General features: G+C 39.7%; 1 protein-coding gene across 1 annotated transcript in view; it reads right to left on the bottom strand.

Moving 5' to 3' along the window:
• Positions 1 to 4,631: 4,631 nt before the first annotated feature.
• MPP1 (MAGUK p55 scaffold protein 1) overlaps positions 4,632 to 23,103 on the bottom strand; it is a 35,635-nt gene continuing 17,163 nt past the window's right edge. The window contains exons 10-12 of the mRNA XM_075184690.1: positions 20,561 to 20,763; positions 19,661 to 19,732; positions 4,632 to 5,960 (exon numbers count right to left, since the gene is read on the bottom strand). Coding sequence (XP_075040791.1) covers positions 5,784 to 5,960; positions 19,661 to 19,732; positions 20,561 to 20,763 — 452 coding nt within the window. The 3' untranslated portion in view covers positions 4,632 to 5,783. The remainder of the gene's footprint in view (positions 5,961 to 19,660; positions 19,733 to 20,560; positions 20,764 to 23,103) is intronic.

The following is a 23,103-nucleotide window of genomic DNA, read 5'->3' as shown; positions in this document are numbered from 1 at the left end:
TAAGGGACTACGTCTAGGGTCCCTCAAGGTCCAGGTCTCTACGCTCTCCGGCCTGTAGAGACATTCAATGTTTCCTTCAGGGGGTTCTCCATGTGCAGCCTCCCTTCAGTCATCCTGTGGAGCCTTGGGACCTCAATTTGGTGCTCAATGCACTTACCAGACCTCCATTTCAACCTTTAAAGTTGTGGGATTTACGTAATCTTGGAAAACGGCGTTCCTGTTAGCTATCGCTTCAGCTCATAGGGTTTCTGAATTGGGAGCACTTTGCTGTGACCTCCCCCCCCATTCCTGATATTCCATGGAGAAAGAGCGGTACTTAATACCAAATCTTCTTGCATTCCAAAGGTAGTATCCAGTTTCCACTTAAATCAGGTGATTGTGATACCTGCTTTTCAACCTCCCCAGATGACTTCTTACATTCGCTGGAGGTAGTCCAGGCCTTGCAGTGATATGTTGATCGCACGTCCTCTGTCCATAAGATCAGGGATCTTTTTGTTCTTTATGAGGTACTTAATCGAGGCTGGCCAGCTTCCAAGCAGTCGTTTGCCCGCTAGATTACTTCCACCATTCAGTGAGCTTATGTACAAGCCTCGCATCCTGTCCAGGTGGAGTTAAGAGTACATTCTACCAGAGCTGTCCGCGCTTCTTGGTCAGCGCGTCACGGTGTTGCTGTAGAGCAGCTGTGCAAGGCAGCGACGTGGTCATGCGTCCACACCTTTACAAGATTTTATAGATTACAGCGCTTCGCATCAGCCGATGCAAGCTTTGGTATATCCCCAAGGTCTCCCAGTGTTCCCCAATGGTAGGAAAGAGAAAAGGAGATTTTTACTCACCATAAAATCGCTTTCTCTGACTCCATTGGTGGACACTGCGCACCCTCCCTTGCTCTGTATATAGTTCCGTTGTGTAAAATGTATTTGTTATATACATTGACCCTACGGGTCTCTCCCTTTCCTCATACGCTTGGTTAGTCAAAACTGAGGTATCTGCAGGAGAGGAGGAGCATAGTAGGGGAGGAGAGTGAAGATCAAAGAAGTTGATAAGTGCCTAAACTCCTAGACCCACTACTATACCCCCAATGTCTCGCAGGGTCCCTCAATGGAGTCAGATAAATCAATTTTACGGTGAGTAAAAAGCTACTTATTCAGCGATCTGTGGCTGGATGACATAGAAATAACTTCTTGTCGAAATGTGATAAAGTATTAAAGAAATTATTGAATCAACAGGTGCGATCTAATAGTGCAACCCTCTCCTATTCAATGCAGTTACACCCACTGGCTAAAAAGCACATTACTGTTCCACACCAAATTGAAATAGAGAGTTCTCAAAGATTCTTTTTGTTCTCCTTACTCGGGATGCGATAGCCCTGATTCTTTAAAAAAAAAAACGTCCCCCGGTATTCCTTTCACATGCAATTAACGTTGCTATATTTGCTCCATATTCAACATGAAGGAAAAAGGGAGAAAAAGAAACTGTGTAATCTTGTTTAAAATGGGTAAATACTCTTTATTGCACTCGCATGAACAAAGTTTTTAATTCACATAAAATATTTTAAAACCATTCATAAACAAAGACCACCCATTCTATCATTCATTACACTTGGGCAGCACAGTGGCCTAGTGGTTAGAGCTTCTGCCTGATAGCACTGGGGTCATGAGTTCAATTACCGACCATGACCTTATCTGGGTGGATGTTCTCCCTGTGTTTGCGTGGGTTTCCTCTGGGTGCTCTGGTTTCCTCCCACACGCCAAAAACATACATCATAATAGTACTTAAACATTATTGCTTGAAGATTCTGCCTGAGCCCAATTACCTGACATATCATGTGACCAACAGATAAGCAGTTACACTCTAATCCGTTTCCCAGCTATCCTGTATTGACCCCTCGGTCTCTGTGTAAACGCTCTGCACGCTACCAAGCAGTCCTGATTCATAGTAAGCAGTTAGGAGGTACCAGCCAGTCCATAGCAAAGAGGTGCTGCAGCAGCTGTACCAGCTACCCAAAAGTAAGTGGTCCTAGCTGCTGTTGAATGAGCCTAGTGGTGGCAATTTAATTCTCCTACAACTATTGCACAGTTCGCATTTGCAGTCGGTGAGTGGCTGGTGGCAGATGACACCAGTAACAGTTGGTTACGGACAGTTAGAGAGAAACACAGATAAACTGCAGGAAGAACATCCCTTCATTCTTCCCCCAACAGACAGGGTGGTGAAGTAAGCCCACCCAGTCACTAAATGGCAAAAGGATAGAGGAAGCAAACCGTTATTAATAGACATTATTCAAATTATGAGTGGGATACCGCAGGGTTCACTTTTGGTCCTGTCCTTTTTCACTAGTTTTACTGATATTGCAGATGGCCTACAAAATAAGATTAAGTACTACTGGATTTTTTTTTTGGGCTTCTGTCCGCACATGACCTTTTTATTGAGCCATCAGGAATGCTGTGATAAGCCCTTATAAATAAATCCCTAATAACATGATGTAATGGAATTAGGATATTTTATTGACATTTTCTTAATTATATAAAAATAACACTATGCATACACTTTAGTCCTTTATATATACACTATTAAATTTGTATTATTTTTATATCTCCAGCATACTTACAATTTGAAACAAATGCAGTATTAAAACAAGACTGGGTATTAAAGCGGTAAGATCATTCATTTTCATTGTGCTAAAAAGCCGTCCAGGTTTCTCAGAGCAGGGCACTTTACATGCACTGTAGCCAAAGCAATGGCTTTGAAGCACGTTATGTCTATTTTTGTCCAGTGATGTACATCACTTAGCTGCAATCTACACTGCCGCTCATGTGAACAGTAGAGGTGTGTACTAACTAGTTTGTATGTATTATAGGTACAAACAATTGTCTACAATTTGTTGCACAGGACAACAGCGATTGGAGGAAAGATCTTTTCAGTCATAGCAAGAGTTGTTCCTTATAAGGGTTATGTTGTGAAATAACATATCGGAGGTTACTAATTGGATTTCTTTCTTACAGGAATTTGTACCTACAACTATCAAATTGTATGACCAGGTGATTGAACTAGGAACTAATCAGCTTGTTATCATGAGAAAGGATTTATTTTCTTTTGTTGACATTACCATTTGTGGGTTGACCTTGATAAACTTTTTCTTTTCCTGCCTCACTAGCTATTAGATTGAGTTGGCCTTGTATTACTCACACAGAACAAAGTCCGATTGGCATCATGCAATGTTAATAGGGCTGCCTTGCGGCCAATAAATCAGCGTCTGTATGCAGTTATCAAACAACATGATCCAGTCACAGCTCTGACTGCCATAAGTGCAGATCTGTACACATTTGTATTGGATCCACCCACAGTATTTTTAGGTTTTTATCACTTTCAGATTATATTGGTTGTCTGTTACTCACCTATGTATCTGTTTTTGCTTTTTATGTGTAAATAAGCATCACACATGTGTAGGGCCTATTGCTAAGGCTGAACAATCAGATTTTTGGATCTTGTGTGATTTAATCACACAAGATCCAAAAACATGTGGTCTGCTAACTTCCACACTACTCAGCTGATCCCTTTTTTGTGTTTTAATAAAAACATTCAATTTTTTATTTTAAATTATTGTAGTTACAGGAAGCTAACACATTGAGTCTAGTCAATCATCCAAATCTTTACATGAATCCTCCAATGTCTATTCCATGTTAGAGGTGTGATCTGACAAGATTAGATTCATTAGATGGCCACCCCTTTCCCTTGTTACACATGTGCCCTAACACCCCACTCTTAAGATCTTTCTTTGGTCCCATGCACACAATTTTGCCTCATCCCTTATGCTTATTTTTGGTATAGCCCATTCAATAGTTTCTCTTACTCTACCACCTCAATGACTGCACTCTACAAATAGCATATACAACAATACAGGTTACATGGTAAAGTTATATTATGTCTTTGACAATTGTCATGTTATGTCATCGGCTTGTCTTGTTTACCCATTTCAACCTTCCCACTAAACAGCGCTGCAGAACTTTTATGGCACCATATAAATAGAATAGAATTGGTGGCATTGATGCTGCAATTAGTGGTTTGCGATATACTACAGTTGGGCTTTAAAAATAGGAAAGTTATGAGTAAGTATTTAGTTTTTTCACCCCACCGTGCTAGATGGCTAAAAGTGTAGTAGCAGTCACTGTATTGCATATTTTAACCCTGACTTGTTGACATAGCTAGTTTTATATAGTCTTTCTCCACACATTTTCAGAAGACTTTTTTTCCCCACACATTGGAGTTTCATTTTTCACGATCCTTGCCATCCCAAGTCAATATCATGCAGAAGCTTAAAAACAATCTCACTGCTGTACATATTTATATTTTACATACATAAAGTATAGGCCTGGAATATTATTGGAACATTATCATCCTTTCTAGGTTTTTCAGTTCTATAATTTTGTGCCTAACCAGTTTTCTTGTAAGAAAAACCCTGACCCACTTAGATCACATAATTCCATTTGAAATTTTGCTACAGTGGCAAAAAAAACAAGTAATACCAAAAACATACCTAGTTATACAGATCTCATACAAGCACCTTGATCATACTACATACTTTTGTTGACAAACAAGCCAAACCCAGAATAAAAAAATGACATGTACAAACATGATTTTATTTAATATACTTTATTGGTGTACATCCAAATCAATGCATTGATCTCTTGATGTGGAAATGGATGTTATTCCCTGCAACAATGAAAATGGTTCTCAATCTTATCAGTACAAATATAGTTAACTACTAAGGAAAATGTTAGTTGATGCATTTGGCACCTTCAAACAGTTATACATTTTTAAAGGACATGTAATAGAATGTTGCAAAAGAATGCTGATGAGGATTCACAAAGGTTTTCTTTCAACATTTATTTTGCACAATGAAAGCAAACTACTACTTTATTTTTTTTTTTTCATCTTAAGCATTTGCAATACAAGAAGGTAAGCAGGATGAATAGTTATGCTTCATTTTGAGGTGGACCTGTTGTGGACACCTAGCGCACAGTTTGTGGGTTAATACTCAGGAGAATGTAATCTTAAGAAATAGTCAATAGTTGTGGCATCAGCCGGGCACAACTATTGACCAACACTAATCATCCAACATCATGGGTACATCCTCTGTGTTTAGCCATGAGATGTTTTAGCAAATCATCAGTGTAATACTATATACTTTATTGTGAATTGATGAATCTATTCTGGATCCCATTCTAAAAGCACATGGCAAAATAAAAATGAATACTTAAGGGGCAATTCACCCACAATTTTACTGTAGATGGATTACATATGTCTTTCTGCTAGAGATTTGAACATTCTCAACTTAAAGACATGCCTGTTATGCTGAAGGTTATCTGAACGGTCTCTCTTGTTTTTTAAATAAAAATTATAACACACAACAAACCTCGGCTCAGGTTGGCATATTCTGAGTTTATATATATTTATAAATCTTAAGGAAATGTTTAGGATTCTATTGAGGAGAAAGGTTTCCCCCCTCCCAACAGTTGATGCCCAGCTGTAAATGCTATAGACTGGAGTGGATGTTTGCTTATAGTGTAGGGCAGAGATGCTCACAACCAGTCCTCAAGAGCTACGAACAGGTCATGTTTTCATATTTTTGTTTGTAGAAACAAGTTAGATAATTACTGACCTATCCAAATAGTTCAACTTACCTGTATAGGATTAAGGAAATCCTAAAAACATGAACTGGTGCTAGCTTTTGAGGACTGAGTCTGGGTACATCTGGCGTAGGGTTATAGTAACCTTGAGAAAACATGTCAATATACCCAAGTAACTGGTACCCATTGAGAAGAAGTACATGCTGCATTTAAAGCCTCTAATAGATCTTGCACGGTTTGTTCCACATCATTATTAACCAGAATCAAGTCGAAGTATTGTGCATATCTGGTGCGAAGGATTTCTGAATCTGCACGTAGCTTTTGGAGTCCATCTGACTGCAAGAAAGAGGGAAAATTGTAGATAGAAAAAAATAGCAAGTGGGCAAACAAATGAAATAAAGAGGACAAAAATGTACAGTAAAAAAGGGAAACAACAAGTAGTCATATTTCTAGAAGAACAAATGTGCAGTAATAAAGGATATATATGTAAAAAGGTCTAAATGTTTAAACAAATTCTACTCTTCAATTGCTATAATCTTTAACTATGCCTAGTTTCCCAACATCAAGGTGTTTTTTTGTAAAAATATAGCCTTGGCCATTAATAGTAATTGTCACCATATACATTTCTAAGTGTATGGGGTCCATTACCACTGATGCTTTCAAGAAAGAAAAAAAAAATACATGGAAAAATAGGTAGTTAGTGAATACCTTGTTCAACATACATCATTGACAAGTATTTACTCAATACAATAAATGTTCAGACACATTGAGAGCAAACAGCACATATAACATTTAAATACGCAACTCATTATGTTACAATCCTTTTACATGAGTGAGTATTCCTAAACTTATTGAGCCAATAATCTGCATTATCTTAGTGTTTTGTTTTTGGTTTTTTTTAGTGAATCAAGTATGATGCAATGTAATACATCATTCATGTGCAGTTTCTAAGTATGTAAAATATCAGATAATTTATCTTAACTATAAAATAAATTCCACCAGTGATGAATTAGAAATCTAAGATGCCTTCTCTGATGGGGTTTTAACTCTAAGAGGAAATATAATTTACAGCATCAATATGGGCCTGATTAGCCATCCATAATAATTACAGTGATTAAAGATACGCCTCCCCCCCCCCATACCCAAACTGTTAACAGTAGCCTGGGCATGCTGGGAGCTGCAGTGCACCAAGCCAAAATGGTGTTTACAGTTATATTCATTATTAACCAACTCCCAGGGGTGTGAGAAGAGCCCACTAGGACCCCATCTCCCTAGGGTATCCAGCCCTGTGCTGACCAGCCTGGGGTTGGTTGTCATTAAGGCTACTGCTGGTAGTAATAAAATCAGGGCATCCCACGCTTTGGCAGCACTAGGGCTAATCTGTTAAGGGTGGGGGGTATGCTGTGTTTTTATTTATTAGAGTTTGATTTTACTGTATAGTCTATATGGCTGTGTATTTCAATTTTTTTGCCATTTAAACAGTGTCCATAGATTGACTACATCTCCAATTTGAAAAACATGTGGAAAATAAATAATTTTATTACCTTATGTTTCTCATATCCTGAAAGTACTTGATATATCTCACCACTTATTGCTTATGGTTATACAACAGATATTAAAATAGACATTAGTTATAGATTAAAAGGTTTTAATAGATGAAGGTGGGGGCATAATTCATGAATGATCTTTGGATTATGGAGCTTATTTTCATTACACAACATAATTGTTAGTTTGACGTGTGTGGCATTCTTGCCAAGTGAAAATGTAGTAAACGTTTGTCAATCTCATGAGCTCTTGCATTGAGTGATAATCATCAAAATATATTGTAGTTACTGGATGTAACCCACTTTTGCAAATGCCAACACGTCATGTAGAAAACTACAATGGTGAACGAATCTGAAGGCTCATTCACTAGATAGAAAACAAAAGTGGAGTGTTCTTGACCTCAAAGCAATATCTAGATGCCCTATAATATGTACCATTTTATTGGACTTCAGTACTCAAGATTTAAAAAATCCAAACTTTATTAGTCCTCTGAAAAAAACATTTCCATTTCTACAACAATGTTGAAAAAAATTAGAACAAATAGCTGCTTAACACGGCAGAAGTATGGCGCTGTCAATGCCATCCTAAGAAAGCACATGTAGGGCACAACACAGTTGTAGACTCTATTCCACTTATCTTATACTGAACTGTGGACATGTAAAGATCCACATCAATGCGTTTTGACAATTCAATGTGTTTAAAAGACCCTTGGTACAGATTATATTCATGAGATGCAGTTAACACTGTGTATGGACACAATTATTATGCAAAATAGAGTTGTCGTTTTTTGTTTTTTTTAAGGATGTCTAAAGTAGAGAGGCTCGGTTCCCCTAGAACCGAACACACCCGAACTTAGCAGATCGGCTTGGTACTTTCGCGTACCCTCGGAATTGAAAACGAGGCAAAACGTCATTGTTATGTTGTCGGATCTCGCGAGTTTTGGATTCTATAAGTATCGCCCTCCACAGCGATCCAGCCCCATTTCACAGAGGGACACAGAAGGGGTAGCAAGATTCTTGTCAAAATGTAATGCTCCGATTTCAAGATGTTGATAACTCTTGGAACCTGGCGAAGCGAATAAAGTACTTAATCTACAAGTCCAACATAATTAGCGGAATTGCTTTGTTTCATTTCCTCCTTCAATTCTCTTGCTGCTTTTCAAAAAATCTAATAAGGGGAATCACTTGACTCAAGCTAACAGTGTCTGCACTCTCTACACAGGTGACTATTTTGAGTGGTTTCAGCACCTTGCCCAACATGGAAAGTATTCTCTACGGCGCTGGACTAAAAAACATTCCCCCTAAATTATATTCTTGTTGCAGCTGCTACATTCTCCTACATGCTGTTGCAGAATCCCGAAAATGATCCTAAATATTTCGGGACACAGACAGCATCTGCTGCATGTCATTGTCATTTTTTAAAAAGTTCTGTACCACCAAGTTGATGGTGTCAGCAAAACAGGGAATGTGATGAAATCCTCCCCCCTCTAATGCTCTAACATATTGGTGGCGTTATCAGAAATCATATATCCTCAGGAGAGTCCAAGCAGGATAAGCCATGTTTCAATGACATCCCTTAGTTTTTCAAACAGGTTGTCAGCGCTATTACCTCTGACCTGCGCCTTGTCTCGTCTCTGATAACCACTTCTCACTCCCACCTTCAAGACTTCTCCTGTGCTGCTCCACACTTATGAAATTCCCTACCACGCTCAATCAGACTTTCCCACAGCCTTCAAATCTTTAGATGCTCTTTGAAAACCCATCTCTTGTTTAGAGGTGACCTTATCCTCGATAACACTATTCACACTAATGCACCCTTCAGAACTATCAGCTGTGCCCTCTTCCCTTTAGAATGTAAGCTCTCTAATAAGCAGGGTCCTCCATACCCTTTGCTTTCAGGTCTCCCATTTTGTCTGCCTTGTATGGTTCTTGTTTTACATATGTTCTGTTTTATGTATGCCCTTGTCTTCCCTACTGTACGGCACTGTGGTGCCTTATAAAGGTACGATAATAATATGCCTCTTAGTGAAGCCAATGATACAGAGTAGCCTGCCTCTGAAAAATGTTGCGTACTTGGGTACATGCTGCTGCTGTCGCTGCTGGTGAAGGCGAATCAACAACCCAGTGGGCTGTCACAATCATATAATCTTCTTCTACTAACATACAAGGCCATGAACAAAATTGCACCAACATACATTTCCTCACTGGTCTCGAAATATCTCCCCACTCGACACCTCCGTTCTGCACAAGATCTACGTCTCTCCTCCACTCTCATCACATCCTCCCATTCTCGGTTACAGGATTTTTTCCGGGCTGCACCCACTTTGTGGAATTCCCTCCCTCGCACAGTAAGACTTTCCTCTAGTCTTCAAACCTTCAAGCGTTCACTGAAAACCCACTTCTTCAGACAAGATTATGATATTCCTCAACCACCATCTTAATTCCCTAGATTACCCTATTACCATCCTCTACACAGCTAACGCAAGACAACAACCCTCTGACCAACATTGCAACACACAGCCCACTCAATACTTTTACCTTCGCGTTCTAGCTGGTCCATTGTGCAATATGATGTAGCACTTGCCCACATGCCCTTGTGTTTCTAACTCCCATTGTCCCATAGATTGTAAGCTTGCGAGCAGGGTTCTCTTACCTCTCTGTCTGTATGCATTACCCAGTATTGTTTTATGAATGTTTGTTCCCAATTGTAAAGCGCTACGGAATTTGCTGGCGCTATATAAATAAATGTTGTTGATGATGATGATAGTTTGCCCAGTTCCACTTGTCCACATAGCTGTGGTTAAGTGTACAGTGGGTAGAATGACATTTTGTAACCCAATTACATTTTTACAAACCTTCTGGTAGAGGTGAGGACTAGCTTGTCTAGTAAAAATGGTGTCGTGATGGAATTTGGTAACGGGGACAGAAGACCTCACGTAACTGTCTAAAACCAGCTGCTTTAACTCTAAGTGGATATTGGACGCAGATACTAGCATAGTCGCCATGGCGTCTGTGATCCGCTTTGTGGTTGGGTGACAGCTTTCACACTTGCTTCCTCTTGCAAAGGATTAACAGTCAATTGTTGTGGGCTGAAAATCCATCCCCAGCAGCAAGAACAGCAGCAGTTAGCCTAAAGCTCAAAGATTCTTCTGAGGAGTCCTGGATAAGGGAGGAGTCATCTCGCCTTAGAAACTTGGATGCAGGACTAACTCCGATCACTTGTGGGGATGTGGATTGCAGGTCCAAGGACAATTCCAACTTGCACCACTTTTCTGCCACTGCTGTGTGGCAATGTTTCCTAGGTGTGCTATGAACTGCCGTGTGTCCGTGGTGTCATTGCTCTGTCGCTTAGCATCCAGCCAGGTCGCTGCAGTCTTTGAAAGTATGAAAATAATATTGTGACCTGTGAGGTGGTCAAAATTGACTGCAAATGACTTGAAATTAGTGTTATTAAGGGCAGTTTTGCCAAAACCAAAACAAAATTAATCCAGATCTAAAACCAGAACACGGGAGTCAGTGAACATCTCTAGTCTAAAGTATCCTGAGGATTAAGATTAATAAAGTTTTGACTCCAACATCTTTATAGTGCTGAGTCTAAGATAAGCAATTACAAGTTATTGCTTAATGGACTTTGTAATAATTTTCTTTGCAACAGCTTTAAGTAGAGGATTGGAAAACAGAGTGATTTTGAGTCACAGTCCATAGGGAATGCTCACCTGTCAGGGTGAGTGCGCAGTGTACGTAGTGGATACTACTTGTATTATAGTGGGCCACTGCTTTTATAATGGTGGAAATTGTTGGTATGAAATAAAGTCACTGTTAACAAAAAATAAATTATATCGCTGTGCCCTGGTGGCACAATGTACAAGTGACCGCTGGTATTATGTTTGCATTCGTTGCTGTTATAAAGGTGGACACCTGGGGGTACTACCGGGCTGATAGTTAACCGACAGCTCTCTGCGGTCTCTTTAGGTCTGATCTGAAATGTTCTTTATATTGTCTTATATGGTTAGAAACAATCTAATGTAACATTATAATTCAACTTTCTAATGCATTGACTGAAAATGTATTGTTGATCTCCTTGTGCTGACGGTTCACATGATATCACAGTGAAATATTTATAGCGGCATAGATGGGATACGGGTTTAGTTAGGTAAGATGTTTAAGACGTTAAGTGTATCTTATAACTGAAAATCTTCAATAAAAAAAATACTTTATTTGAAAATAATAAAGGTGGACACCAGTGATATGATAACGATGTTGGAGATAGGTAATATTTGTATGCCTATATGACATAATGGCGTTATACCAAGGGCAGCATTAGAACAATGGTAACAGTTACTGGAATTATCACATTTTGAAGCCCTCTGTACAGGCAATGTACCAGATAATAAATGACAGTGTTAGAAAATATTAAAACAAAAAATTATATTAAGTATGAATGAAAGAAAGACAAGCATGTTAAGCCAAGAAATGGTCCATTTTGTAACAGTCACCCACTGTTTGTACAGATAAATCATGTGATCACTTACAATACATTCATTTGTTATAACTAGTGAAGATTGTAAAATGGAACAACCAAATGCTTGCATTTTATAAAAAAATAAAAGGCAAAATGTTAGATATATAGTTGATCCTTTGCTATAATTCTTTATCACCACAAAATATTTTGAAGCAGCACTTTTTTTCTCTAGTGGCGGTAACATATGGCAATTTACAGACATAGCAGATATAGACAATTTTCTGTTTGAGGAAGCAGTTTATAAAGAAAAAAACAATTATGGGTAGGGAGGTTGTGAAATCTTCAAATCTAGTGGGGAAAAAAATGGTGACGTTAAGAAAAGGAGTGTGTGGGACACATAAGGAAGATTGGGATAGTAGGGAGGGTGTACCAGTGGTATAGGTATGGTAACAGCACAGGAAACATCTTGTAGGTAGGAGAGGTGATTACAGGAGGGTGTGAGACAAATCAGAGGCCCATCCAACAGCACGAGAGGGAGTGTATTTCCAGAGGAGAGTCACCTTTATTAGGTGGAACCAATAAAAATGGTCAGATTTGCTGACCATATGCTCGCACAAAAGGTCTGAGACTCCACAGAGACTAGTAGTGCTGCGTTAAAACGTATTGGTTTATGTAAAAGGATGGCAGTGTTTGCAGACAAGTAGAAGCTTGCACCAACCAAAGGAAGGGGTTGGGAAGAGCGGGTGCACCTACTTTAGAGCAGTACAAATATTAGATATCAATTTGCAGAATGGGATAACTGAAAACAGATAAAATGGGAGGAGGGTACATTTTTAGGGATGTTCTTTGCTTTAAAAAGGTCACAAAGCCAAACCTAGGACACTAAGTTTGTTGAGGTGTCTCAAGAGTGAAAAGTAGGCATGCATCTTGAAATGCACTGGGCAGACTATCTGGACGAATTGGTGCAATACAAAGGCATTTTGTGATGCATATTCTGAGCTCTATGCAAGTATGGTTCAGTGGCTGCTAACACTAAAAGGATTAGTGACTTATTTTTTTTCCATAATCTGGAACTCCAGTGATCCCATATATTCTAGATAGGACTTGCACGGTAAAATAACTATTATGCATGTATGTGTACAGAATAGTTCTTTTATAATGCATATGCATTATACATGCATGTATGTGTACATGTCTATGCACCTTTAGGTTCACAGCTTTGAGAGAGTAGTGGTGAACTAACAGTCACATTGATCCTTATAAGTACAAACTGTGGGTGAATTACTTATATGTTCATGATATACAATTGTTAATATGAGCCCCATTTCAACTTGTAGCTGTCTGTGTTTATTACAAACAATGTTCTGTTAAATATAAAAATGTAATGTTTTCCACCTCTCTCTATTTTCAGCAATAGTCCAGACAGCTTCCTCATAAATCAGTTATCCTGCCTAGTGAGTGTTACAACTCTGTCTGTTTGTACCTAGCAGCAGTGCCTCATACCACCAGAGGTGCTGCTGTTCTGTTCCTGAACTCTTCTACTTGCCTGAAGGAGTTAATCTCCTTGCATTATGCCTGATTAGAACTGCACCTGTCGCACTGCTTTTAGTACCTGCCTCTAGCTGTGCTCTGTGCAGTTCATCCGTTTGTTCCTGGCTGCTGCTAACCTACTCCTGTGCTATTTGGTATATACCTGCTGGACTGAACTTCTGTGTATGACTCCTGCCTGTACCTTGGACCTTGCCTGAGACCCCAAATCATTTGCCTGTACCTTTTGAGACAGACTTCTGGACCTTGCCAATTTGCTTGATCTCTGCCTGGCTATTTGGATTTGTTTGTCTGATCATTGCCTTATCCCTGGACTCTGTCTGCTTTCCTGGACAGCCTTGTGCCTTCTGGACTGGGGTAAAACTTATAATATCTGTTCCTGCCATTTTTACTATACAGTCTCCTTAAGCTGGGTACACACTACACTGTTTTCGTCCAATAATCGGCTCAAACAGCCGACATACGACCGCTCATTCAAAAGTTGAGTCAGTGTGTGCAGTGACACGATGGTCGAAAGTCTGCCCAAATTGACGATTATCGCCTCATTTGGTTGGTCGTACCGTTTAATATTTTCGTTCCAATCTCGTTTCCGCTGTATAGTGTGTGTAAACTTCCGACCGATCTACAACAGTGAGTACGAAATTACAGTCATTGTTCACGACAACATGGCTGTAAAAAGTCGCTAACGGGATGTCCGCTCTTCCCTTTCTCGTCCTAAACAAGGCTAGCGTGTATGCAGTCCATGGACCGAGCAATCGGACCATCGGTCGCATGTAAAAATCGCTCTGCATAAAAAGTTGGTCGAAATTTCTGTAGTGTGTACCCAGTTTTAGGAACCTGTTCTTATCAGTGGATCTGAGTAATCTTTGTTTGTGTATTTACCTGAATAAAGACACTTTGCTTTACACTTCTGTTGCTCTTCGTGAATACACTGGGATTCATAACAGTGAGCACAGAGGAACTGTAGAAGCAAGCTGTATATGAGCAAGCATGTGCCCATCTCTGTAGCATACATTCAATATATGCATGTCATGTGGAAACATTTCATGCCATCTCACAGGTGGAGGACGTCATGTCTTGCACTCTACTTAAGTTATCCATTATACCAGAAATGATGAGCCTTTTTTTAAAAAAAATATTCATTCCCTGATACAGGTTTTGGCCAATAGAAATATATTAAGCATTCTCAGTTTGTTTCAGAGTCAAGTTATGTGCATATTTACTAACCCAACAGCGTAGATTAACACATGTGCATGGTTACCTAGTTGTTTATATAACACCCGTCAAAATGGAGCATTGGGGGGGGGGGGGGCAGTCTTGTACAAATAGGGGGGCCCATTTGTACAAGACTGCCAGGTGTATCCTCTGCTTCCATTGTTGTGCACAAAAACAGTTTTTCTTTTACAAGCACCCAATCAAGAAAATAGGGCTTAGTTATTAAAATTTATAAGAAGTTCTGCATTGTGTTACTTGGGTAACTAAATTATGTCTGCCTACTGGAGATCAACAGAGTAGGTGGAGACTGCCTACTGCAATTGGTGGCTTGGATAGAAGCAATAATGTCTATCAAGGAATGTGATCATTACTAAAGTTCCTGAATTCATGGTTTTGCATGGCGATAGTTTTAGTAGTTTTGCATGCACAAAGGTGTAAAACCTACATATACAGTATAGACATATATAGTATGTATAAACATTACACAATTTTATCCAGAGTATATATTTATCAGACATTAATTTTAGCTACTAATAAAAGGTTCTTATGCCATTTATTAAACATTTAGTTTGACCACAAATTGTAGGACTAGAGTCTAGTTCACAATAGGGGTACAATTTTAATACTATGGTATATTTACTTTCGAGAAATACAATCCATGGCCAAAAGTATGTGGACACCTCTTCTGATTAGTGTGTTTGGCCATTTCAGGCACATTAATTGCTAACAGGTGCATAAAATCAAACAAACATACAGTCATACAATTTCTACGGTTAAATATTAACAGTAGAATAGGTCATATAGAGGAGCTCAGCAATTTTCAATGTTTCAACATTTCCAACAAGTCAGCAGTCGGTCACACAAAGGTCACACAAGCTCATAGGTTGGGACCAGCAAGTGCTGAAGTGCATAGTGTGTAAAAATACTCTACTACTGATTTCTAAGCTGCCTCTGAAAGCAAATGTTGCAACTGAGAACAGCGTCAGCACAAGAATTGTTTGTTGGGAGCTTCTTAGATTGGTTTGTCATGGCAGCCACACACAAATGTCATGTGTACAGCATACTGCCATTTGACTCTGGAGCTGTGAAAATGCGTTCTATGGAGTGACAACTCACTCTTCACCATCTGGCAGTCTCACAGAAGAATCTGAGTTTTGCGGCTAGCAGGAGAACACTTCCTACCAGAATGTGTATTGCCAACTGTAAAGTTTAGAGGTAGAGCAGGAATAATGGCATGGAATTGTTTTTCTGGGATTGTCCTGAGTTCCAGTGAAGGGAAATCTCACTGCTTTATCCTACAGCATAAAATGACATTCTGAAGCATTGTGTGCTTCCAACTTTGCAGCAAAAGTTTGGTGAAGGTCCTTTCCCGTTTCAGGAAGACGATGCCCCCGTGTACAATACAAGGTTTATCAAAAACCGGTTTCCAAACGGTTGGCTTGAACTTTGCAAGCCCAACGTGCTGCATCCTTTATTTCATTAAGGATAAGAGTAGGAAGGAGAGCTGTTTGACCCAGGAGATTGCGGCTGCATTCCATGCCTATTACTCCCGATTATACAATATCGTGGGACCCAGCTCACTAAGCGGGCACAGAGACTATCTCCAGAAACGTAATTTCCCCAAACTTTCTGAGCCTGCTAGGGAGATGCTGGACCAACCATTTACCTTGAAAAAACTAGAGGCTCTCCACTAAGCCGACTGGCAAAAGCCCTGGACTCAATGGGTTCACAATTGGTTATTATAACATTTTTGCACAAGTGTTAAAACCCCTGCTTCTAGGGGCCTTGAACAAGATCACAGAAGAGTCCAGCTTTTCTAAGCAATCACTCGAAGCGCATATTACTAGCCTGCCTCAAAGAGAAGGATGCTCCAGCTACAGGCCAGTCTCCCTGTTAAACATGGATCTGAAACTTTTCGCGAACATTATGGCTTACCGCCTGGAGGTCTTCTTACCACATTTGGTCCATAATGACTAGGTTGGCGTTGTCCCAGGCAGGGATGCACAAGGACAAGACCACCAAGACTATTGACCTGATGTACCTGGTGGGGGACAGGCACACCCCTGATAAATAACTTCTGGTATGATTTTTTTTTTTAAAGGAAATATCGCAGGGCGCTTATTTATATAATTGCATATGCACTTATTTTTTATATTTTATATATTCTGAGATAGGAAATTGTTATTTCTGAAACTAAGGTAGAAACTCGTTTTTCCTGTTTTAACCTTACTAAAGGATATGCCTTATTTCTGATGTATATATCTCATACAATAGGCCTTTGTGGATGGAGGTCTTTTGTGTATTGGGATGTGTTTTGTATGGAAGTGTAATTGTTTAGGATTTGTAAGGTTGCAAGTGGAAACCTCCAATTAGGCATATGTGAAAAGGAGTCTGACAGCAGTAATTGCTAACAAAGTTCTGTGATGAAGTGTCATGCCTGCTCTGGCTAAAGGCCCAGCAGGGGGTCGTTACTGTGTGGCCTTTTGTCCAGAGTGAATTTCATAGATAAGCGCAAATTTTGTTAGCTTTGCAATGCATGTAAATCCATGTTTGTGTAAATATGGTACATCCTGATGCTAAAAATAGCCTGTGTCTGAAATGTATAAAAGGCACTAGCTTGTATTTGAAACTTGTTCTTCTGATTTTCATCTGACCTGATCACACTGGTACCAGTGTGACAGCAAACAAACATCTTGTTTCAAGACCTGCTTGAAAACATTTTCAATATTGCTGTATTTCTGTGATCTGCATAAATACAGAAATCCCAAAATCTAATCCGTTCTCGGACTGTCTCTGAGGTTTGGACCCAAGCTTTTCCAGTACCACCGCTCTGCCTGCTACCCATGCAGCCCTGGTCAGTGTGATAGGCCATGGGAAATCCATTCACAGCTTCCCTGATCAATAGTAAGGGTCAGGAGTACCAGCCCAGGTACACCAGCAATGAGATACGCTAGCAACGTCAGTTTTCCAGAAGAAACCCGGTTCTGGATGCTGGTATAGGAGTCCAGTGGTGGTAGCTCCTGTAAGCCCCATCTACTGCAGCAAGAGGGTGCATTTAGGATAACGAAAGGGAATGGTGGCAAAATAAGCCCAGCCGGTTCCCAGCAACAACAGACAGGGTGGTATAGGCGGTCCATCCAGTCACAGATGGCTTACAGCCTGAAGGTCTTCTTACCAGATTTGGTCCATAATGACCAGGTTGGCTTTGTCCCAGGCAGGGATGCCCGAGGACAAGACCACCAAGATTATTGACCTGATGTACCTGGTGGGGGACAGGCACACCCCAGCCTTGTTATCGACCGACGCAGAGAAAGCCTTTGACATGGTGGATTGGCAATTCCTTGAAGTGGTGCTGGAGCACATGGGATTGGATTCTGCCTGCTTCTATAGAATATTTTCCCTTTACAGGAACCCCACACCCTGCATCAAAGTCAATGGCTCTCTTTCTGATGCATTCTATACGTACAATGGCACTTGACAAGGGTGCTCACTTTTCCTCTTTCCATTTGTCCTCTGCATGGAGGCCTTAGTCAGGTCTATAAAAACAACACCCTACAGTGACCATTTGTGTGAATGGGACATTTCTCTCCCATGCGGACAGGAATGGTTCACCATAAGGTATATAAAGGTGATCACACAGAATGGCTTTGCTTTTACTTTGCCCTCTGGATGGATGATTGGACCTAAATCATGCCAGCTATAATGTAATAAAGTTTGACAAACTACTTTTTTACATTGCAAATTGTAATCTAGGGTGTGAGCAGGCAATCAAGTGATTCAGAGTTATTTATCGGTTGTGTCTTACATGTTAAACTAAGCATGGACATCTCAGATGAAATCACAATTGTCCATTGTGACTGGATGACTTATAAATAACTTATGGTATAAGTTTAGCTAAAGGATATAGCGCGCAGGGTGCTTATTTATATCATTGCAATGTAACTGATTTTACTATATCGTGTGGCACTTTGTAGAGGAATGGCATTCATTTGTAAGATATTCATTTCTGATGCAATAAGCATTTGTTGAGAAAGTCTTATGTATTTTGATAGATGAAATGACTTGTTTGGGGTTTTGTAACTTTGCTCGAGGAAATCTCCAATTAGGCATATGCGAGGAGGGAGTCCGTTTTGTAAATAGCAGGAATTACAGGCAACGGCCGGATGCCGTTGCCTGTATCCTGGTTTAAGTGAAAGGAAATCTCTGATCAATGGGATTCAGGATATCACATAAAAGTGTAAATTTTGTTAAGTATAAAATGCATTTAAATCCATGTTTGGGTAAACATATTGCATCCTGTTACTACAAATAACTCAGACATCAGGGGGCTGGCTTACCCTGTGAGGCTGTGTCCAAAACTGTATAAAAACAGCACTGGTTTGAACTGAATGTATCATTCTTGTACCATCTATACTTCTGGAAAGATCGCTAGTACCACAGACTGGCATGTGAACTGTCCTTGTTAGGACTACTTGAGCTAATAAAACCATCTTCAAGAACCTGCTTTGACGACTACTTAGCCTGCTGTAAATTAGACCCAAATCTAATCCGTTCTCCCCGCTACCTGGGGCGCTGGCCAGTGTGATAGGCCAGGGGGGAACCATCCGTAGCAACCCTGATCTGAAGGCAAGAGGTCAGGTATACCAGCCCAGGTATAAAAGCAATGGGGTACACTAGCAGCAACAGTTACCCAGAAGGAACCCGGTTCTGGATGCCAGTAAAGAGTCCAGTGGTGGCAGCATTTGTAAAGCCCCTCCTGCTGCGGTTAGAGGGCGCATTTGGGATAAAGAAAGGGAATGGTGGCAAAGTAATCCATGCCGGTTCCCAGCAGCAACAGACAGGGCGGCATGGGCGGTCCACCCTCTCACACCCATAGTTGTTGGAATAGTAGTGTGGGGATAGAGCTCCGCTTCCAGCTAAGGTAGCCAAAATAGTTGGAAACAGACTTGCAATTATGTGTTTGACTATGCATCATCAAATGTTAACGGCTTAATTAACTCCAGAACTGCACCTACTTTCAATATACTTTGGATCCCTCATTTACTGACAGACTATCTTTACTTTGTAAACCAGTATTTTCTTATGATAGAGCTATACAAGTTGCAGTCTTATTTGTAGCGTTTACACAGTATTCTATTTTTTTTTTTTTAAAAAAAATAAAAAAATGCTTTTGAGTTCTAAGTCACATTGCTAGAGAAATATTTACTACTAAAGTCACACAGACCTCTTCCACTTTTTATATAACAGTGGCGTTTTCCTTCACTCACCTTATCAGTAACCGTGGGAGATATAAACACAATGAATGGAGCCAATTCTGCTGTACGAACCATCTTCAGAGTCTAACAAACAAAAAATATGAATATTGTGTGTTTATCTATTGTAAGGAAAATAACACACACAAAAGCTCTATTGTAAATTGTTTTTGGATAACAGTATGTTTTACAAAATATTTTAGGGAAACAAAAAGCACAAATATTGTTTAGGTCTGATGCTGCATTATAGAACTGGTTGTTAATGGGAGGATGAAACCAAAAGGGGAGAGGATGGGATGTGGGGGACAATATTTTGAGCACTTCCTGGAATTCTAGATACAGCTTACAGAGAGTTACTTCTAAATCGGCACCGAATCTATATGCAGGCCGGAGCTCTGCGGAGTTGGCCTATAGGCTAAGTCATACATAACCTACAGAAGTTCATACCTGCACAGCATGGAGGGTTATTTCTACAACCGATATTTACAGGAGGGACTATCCAACTATTCTACTAGTTGGGAGATTGGTGGAAGTAGAAGCTAGAATTGCCTCATTCATGCCTTTTCTCTTCTTAGAAGGCATACAAATCATCCAATAATTCCTGCCTTGCCTGCAATTTCAAGACTATATAAATACCTGAAATGAAAGGACATTCATGGAGAAACATAGCATGCAGGCCCCCTTACCAGATTAAAGGTTGTCCTGTATCTACACTACAAAGTCAGAGAAAGCTCCATGGGTACCAGTTCATGTGTGCATGCTAAAGGAACCAGAGTTGCTGGTTTCCCCATGACTCTACTCTGGCCTATAAACTATGGGAAATGCTTGTTTCCAATATTATAGTCTCTACAAGGTACAAACTGCTACACCTGTATAGTTTTAAAATAACTGCTTTAATCATTAGCAAATTCTCACCTGTGGCTCTATATCGAGAACAGCCACCTTTTCTTCTTTATGTATATTCTTTACGGTCTGGATCTTTGTCCCAAACATGAATCCACTAAAGCTACCGAACTCCAGAAATTGATTTTCTGAGATTCCTTGGCTCATTTCCTCCACTGACACAAAATGATAGGAGGCTCCTTCCTCTTCTCCACGCTTTGGAGGTCGAGATGTGTCTTGAGAAATAGATAAAGAAATCATTCACATTTGCATAAAAAAAAAATACCCTAGTCCTCTGCAAACAATCTCTGCAGGCTTTCTAAAAAAAAAAACAACAAATATATCCTGGTACCTGTAGTGGCTGCAATTAAATCCCTACTTCAATCTACTTTACTAAAACTGGTGCACACTAGCTGCTACTCTAATTTCCACTCTAGAATCATACTAGCTCCTCTTGTATCAGCTCTGCCCCACTAGATTGTAAGTTCCCATGAGCATGGCTCATGGCGCTATACTTTTGTGCAGGAAATATATATGATGACGGCGCAATGATGTCAAAAAAAGCAGCCTAAAAGTAGCAGTCAAAATGTGTCTGGACAGGTGTCTTAAGAAACGTGCAAGACAAAATCAGACACATCACAATGGTTCACTTGCGTGTGCATGCCTACATGCTAAATGTAAATACCGCTAGTCTATCCAAAAAAAGGGGCCGCAAGTATAAGCTATGCTCAGTTTGTGTGGATAGGCAGTGTAAAAATTTTCAAATTTTTACGTGGGTTCTACATCAGGCGATAACATGAGGTTCAGTTGGCAAACCAAAGGTTTACTATTAACCACATTCATCTATTAAATGATCTAATTTTACACAAATGGAAAACTATCGTGAACTAATAAAAACTAATGTGCTAATGTACTTTTATACAATGAAAGAAAATTTTAAATCCACATACTCTGAAACATCTCGGGCAAAGTCTTTTTAATACAGACTTTGCTCCTCAAGAAAAAAAACAAAAAAAATAAACCCCCAAAAAACAGTGCGATGCTGTTGGTATCAATGTGCGTCCCACAATTCCAATAAAAGGCATTTTCAATGTCTGATCTAATGCTGCCAAGCAACTATCAGTAGATAAGTAGACCTGTTTACAGTCCTACATTTCAGTTCTCAAAAGGTCTGCACTAAACGTTGAATTATATTTTTCAAACTGCATTTAATAACACCAACTAAATAAATGAAAATACAGGATTTGCTCTAATTTGAGCATATAAAAATATTAAACCCTGCTATTTTAGAAAAGAGGAAGCTTCCATATAAGATGTCCTCAACAGTCCTATTATTATTGTGACATGTTATGTACATTGACGGGATCATGACACTAACAGATTGCAGACAATGATATGAATATCAGAAGGCAAAGATGGCACTGCCCAAAAAGGAGCTCAAAATCTAGGATAATACTATAAAGCATGATATGAAAAATAGAAATATTGCTTATTGTCCAAAAAATAAATAAATAACACCACCACCTTTTTAGATCCATACAGCATATATACTATATAACAGACCATGCTAAGGCTTCCAATTAGGGCCAGAAAGAAGAACATTTTGACCTCAAGCCCCACATGGCTTACAGAAAAGGTGAAGAGAGAATATTTTCCACCTAGAGTCATGGACTAAAAACACCAGTGCAGAAACTGGGCAAAGTTCGTTTTCTATTTTCAGATAAAGAAACTTTCCTGCACAGTCCACGTTAATATGTATCTGGAGGACTGCCAAATTGGCAAGCCTGCTAATTTAGTTCAGCCTGCAACACAAAACAAGTCTAATAATATGCAGCTCCCTCCTCCACAGAAATTGATTGAGTAGTGATGTGCAGCAGGAGTGTCGAGAACCGCTTTTCCTGCACTCCTTGTTCTAGAGCAGTGTCATGTGCAGGTACACTCAGGGCTTAACCATGTGCTGGGCAAACAAGTGAATGGTTTTTTTTTCCATACTTAATCATGATCTATGTAGGGGTTGGCAACCTTTTTCTACCAGTGTGCCAGCTAAAATCTTGTTAAGCCCAGGTGTGCCAGTTGTGTATGTGTGCGATATATATACATATTATGCCATACAGTACAGGCCTCAGTTAATTTTATACCACGTAGTAGAGGCTTCAGTTCATAGCATGCGCAGCAGCTCTTTCAGCCATATTTGGCTGCTTTAGTGAAGTAGCTGTGGTCTGCGGAGCCCCAGCGTGCCAGACAGAAGTGTTCAACGCGTCACATCTGGCATGTGTGCCAGGGTTGCTGACCCCTGATCCAATGTATAATAAGTATGCAAGTGTAAATTGGAAAAATTGAGATTTTACATTTAACACCCTCTTACTGTAAGACTCCTACATACAAAGATGACCTAAGTCAGCAGCTCAAATACTCCTATTTAGCAAATGTATCGGTTTCAACCTAATGATGTAAATTTACGCCTGGAAAGTAAAGTTAATCAGCTTTGATCACATACGAATACTACAGTTCATCCAAAATGTCAAAAGTATCTCTCCCTATGGTGTTTAACAGGTCCACAGTCAAGTAATTTCTAT

This window comes from Mixophyes fleayi, chromosome 9 (genome assembly GCF_038048845.1).
Source record: "Mixophyes fleayi isolate aMixFle1 chromosome 9, aMixFle1.hap1, whole genome shotgun sequence".
Lineage (NCBI taxonomy): Eukaryota > Metazoa > Chordata > Amphibia > Anura > Limnodynastidae > Mixophyes > Mixophyes fleayi.
Note: the sequence above shows the minus strand (reverse complement) of the source record. Positions and strands in the feature narration are given on the sequence as shown.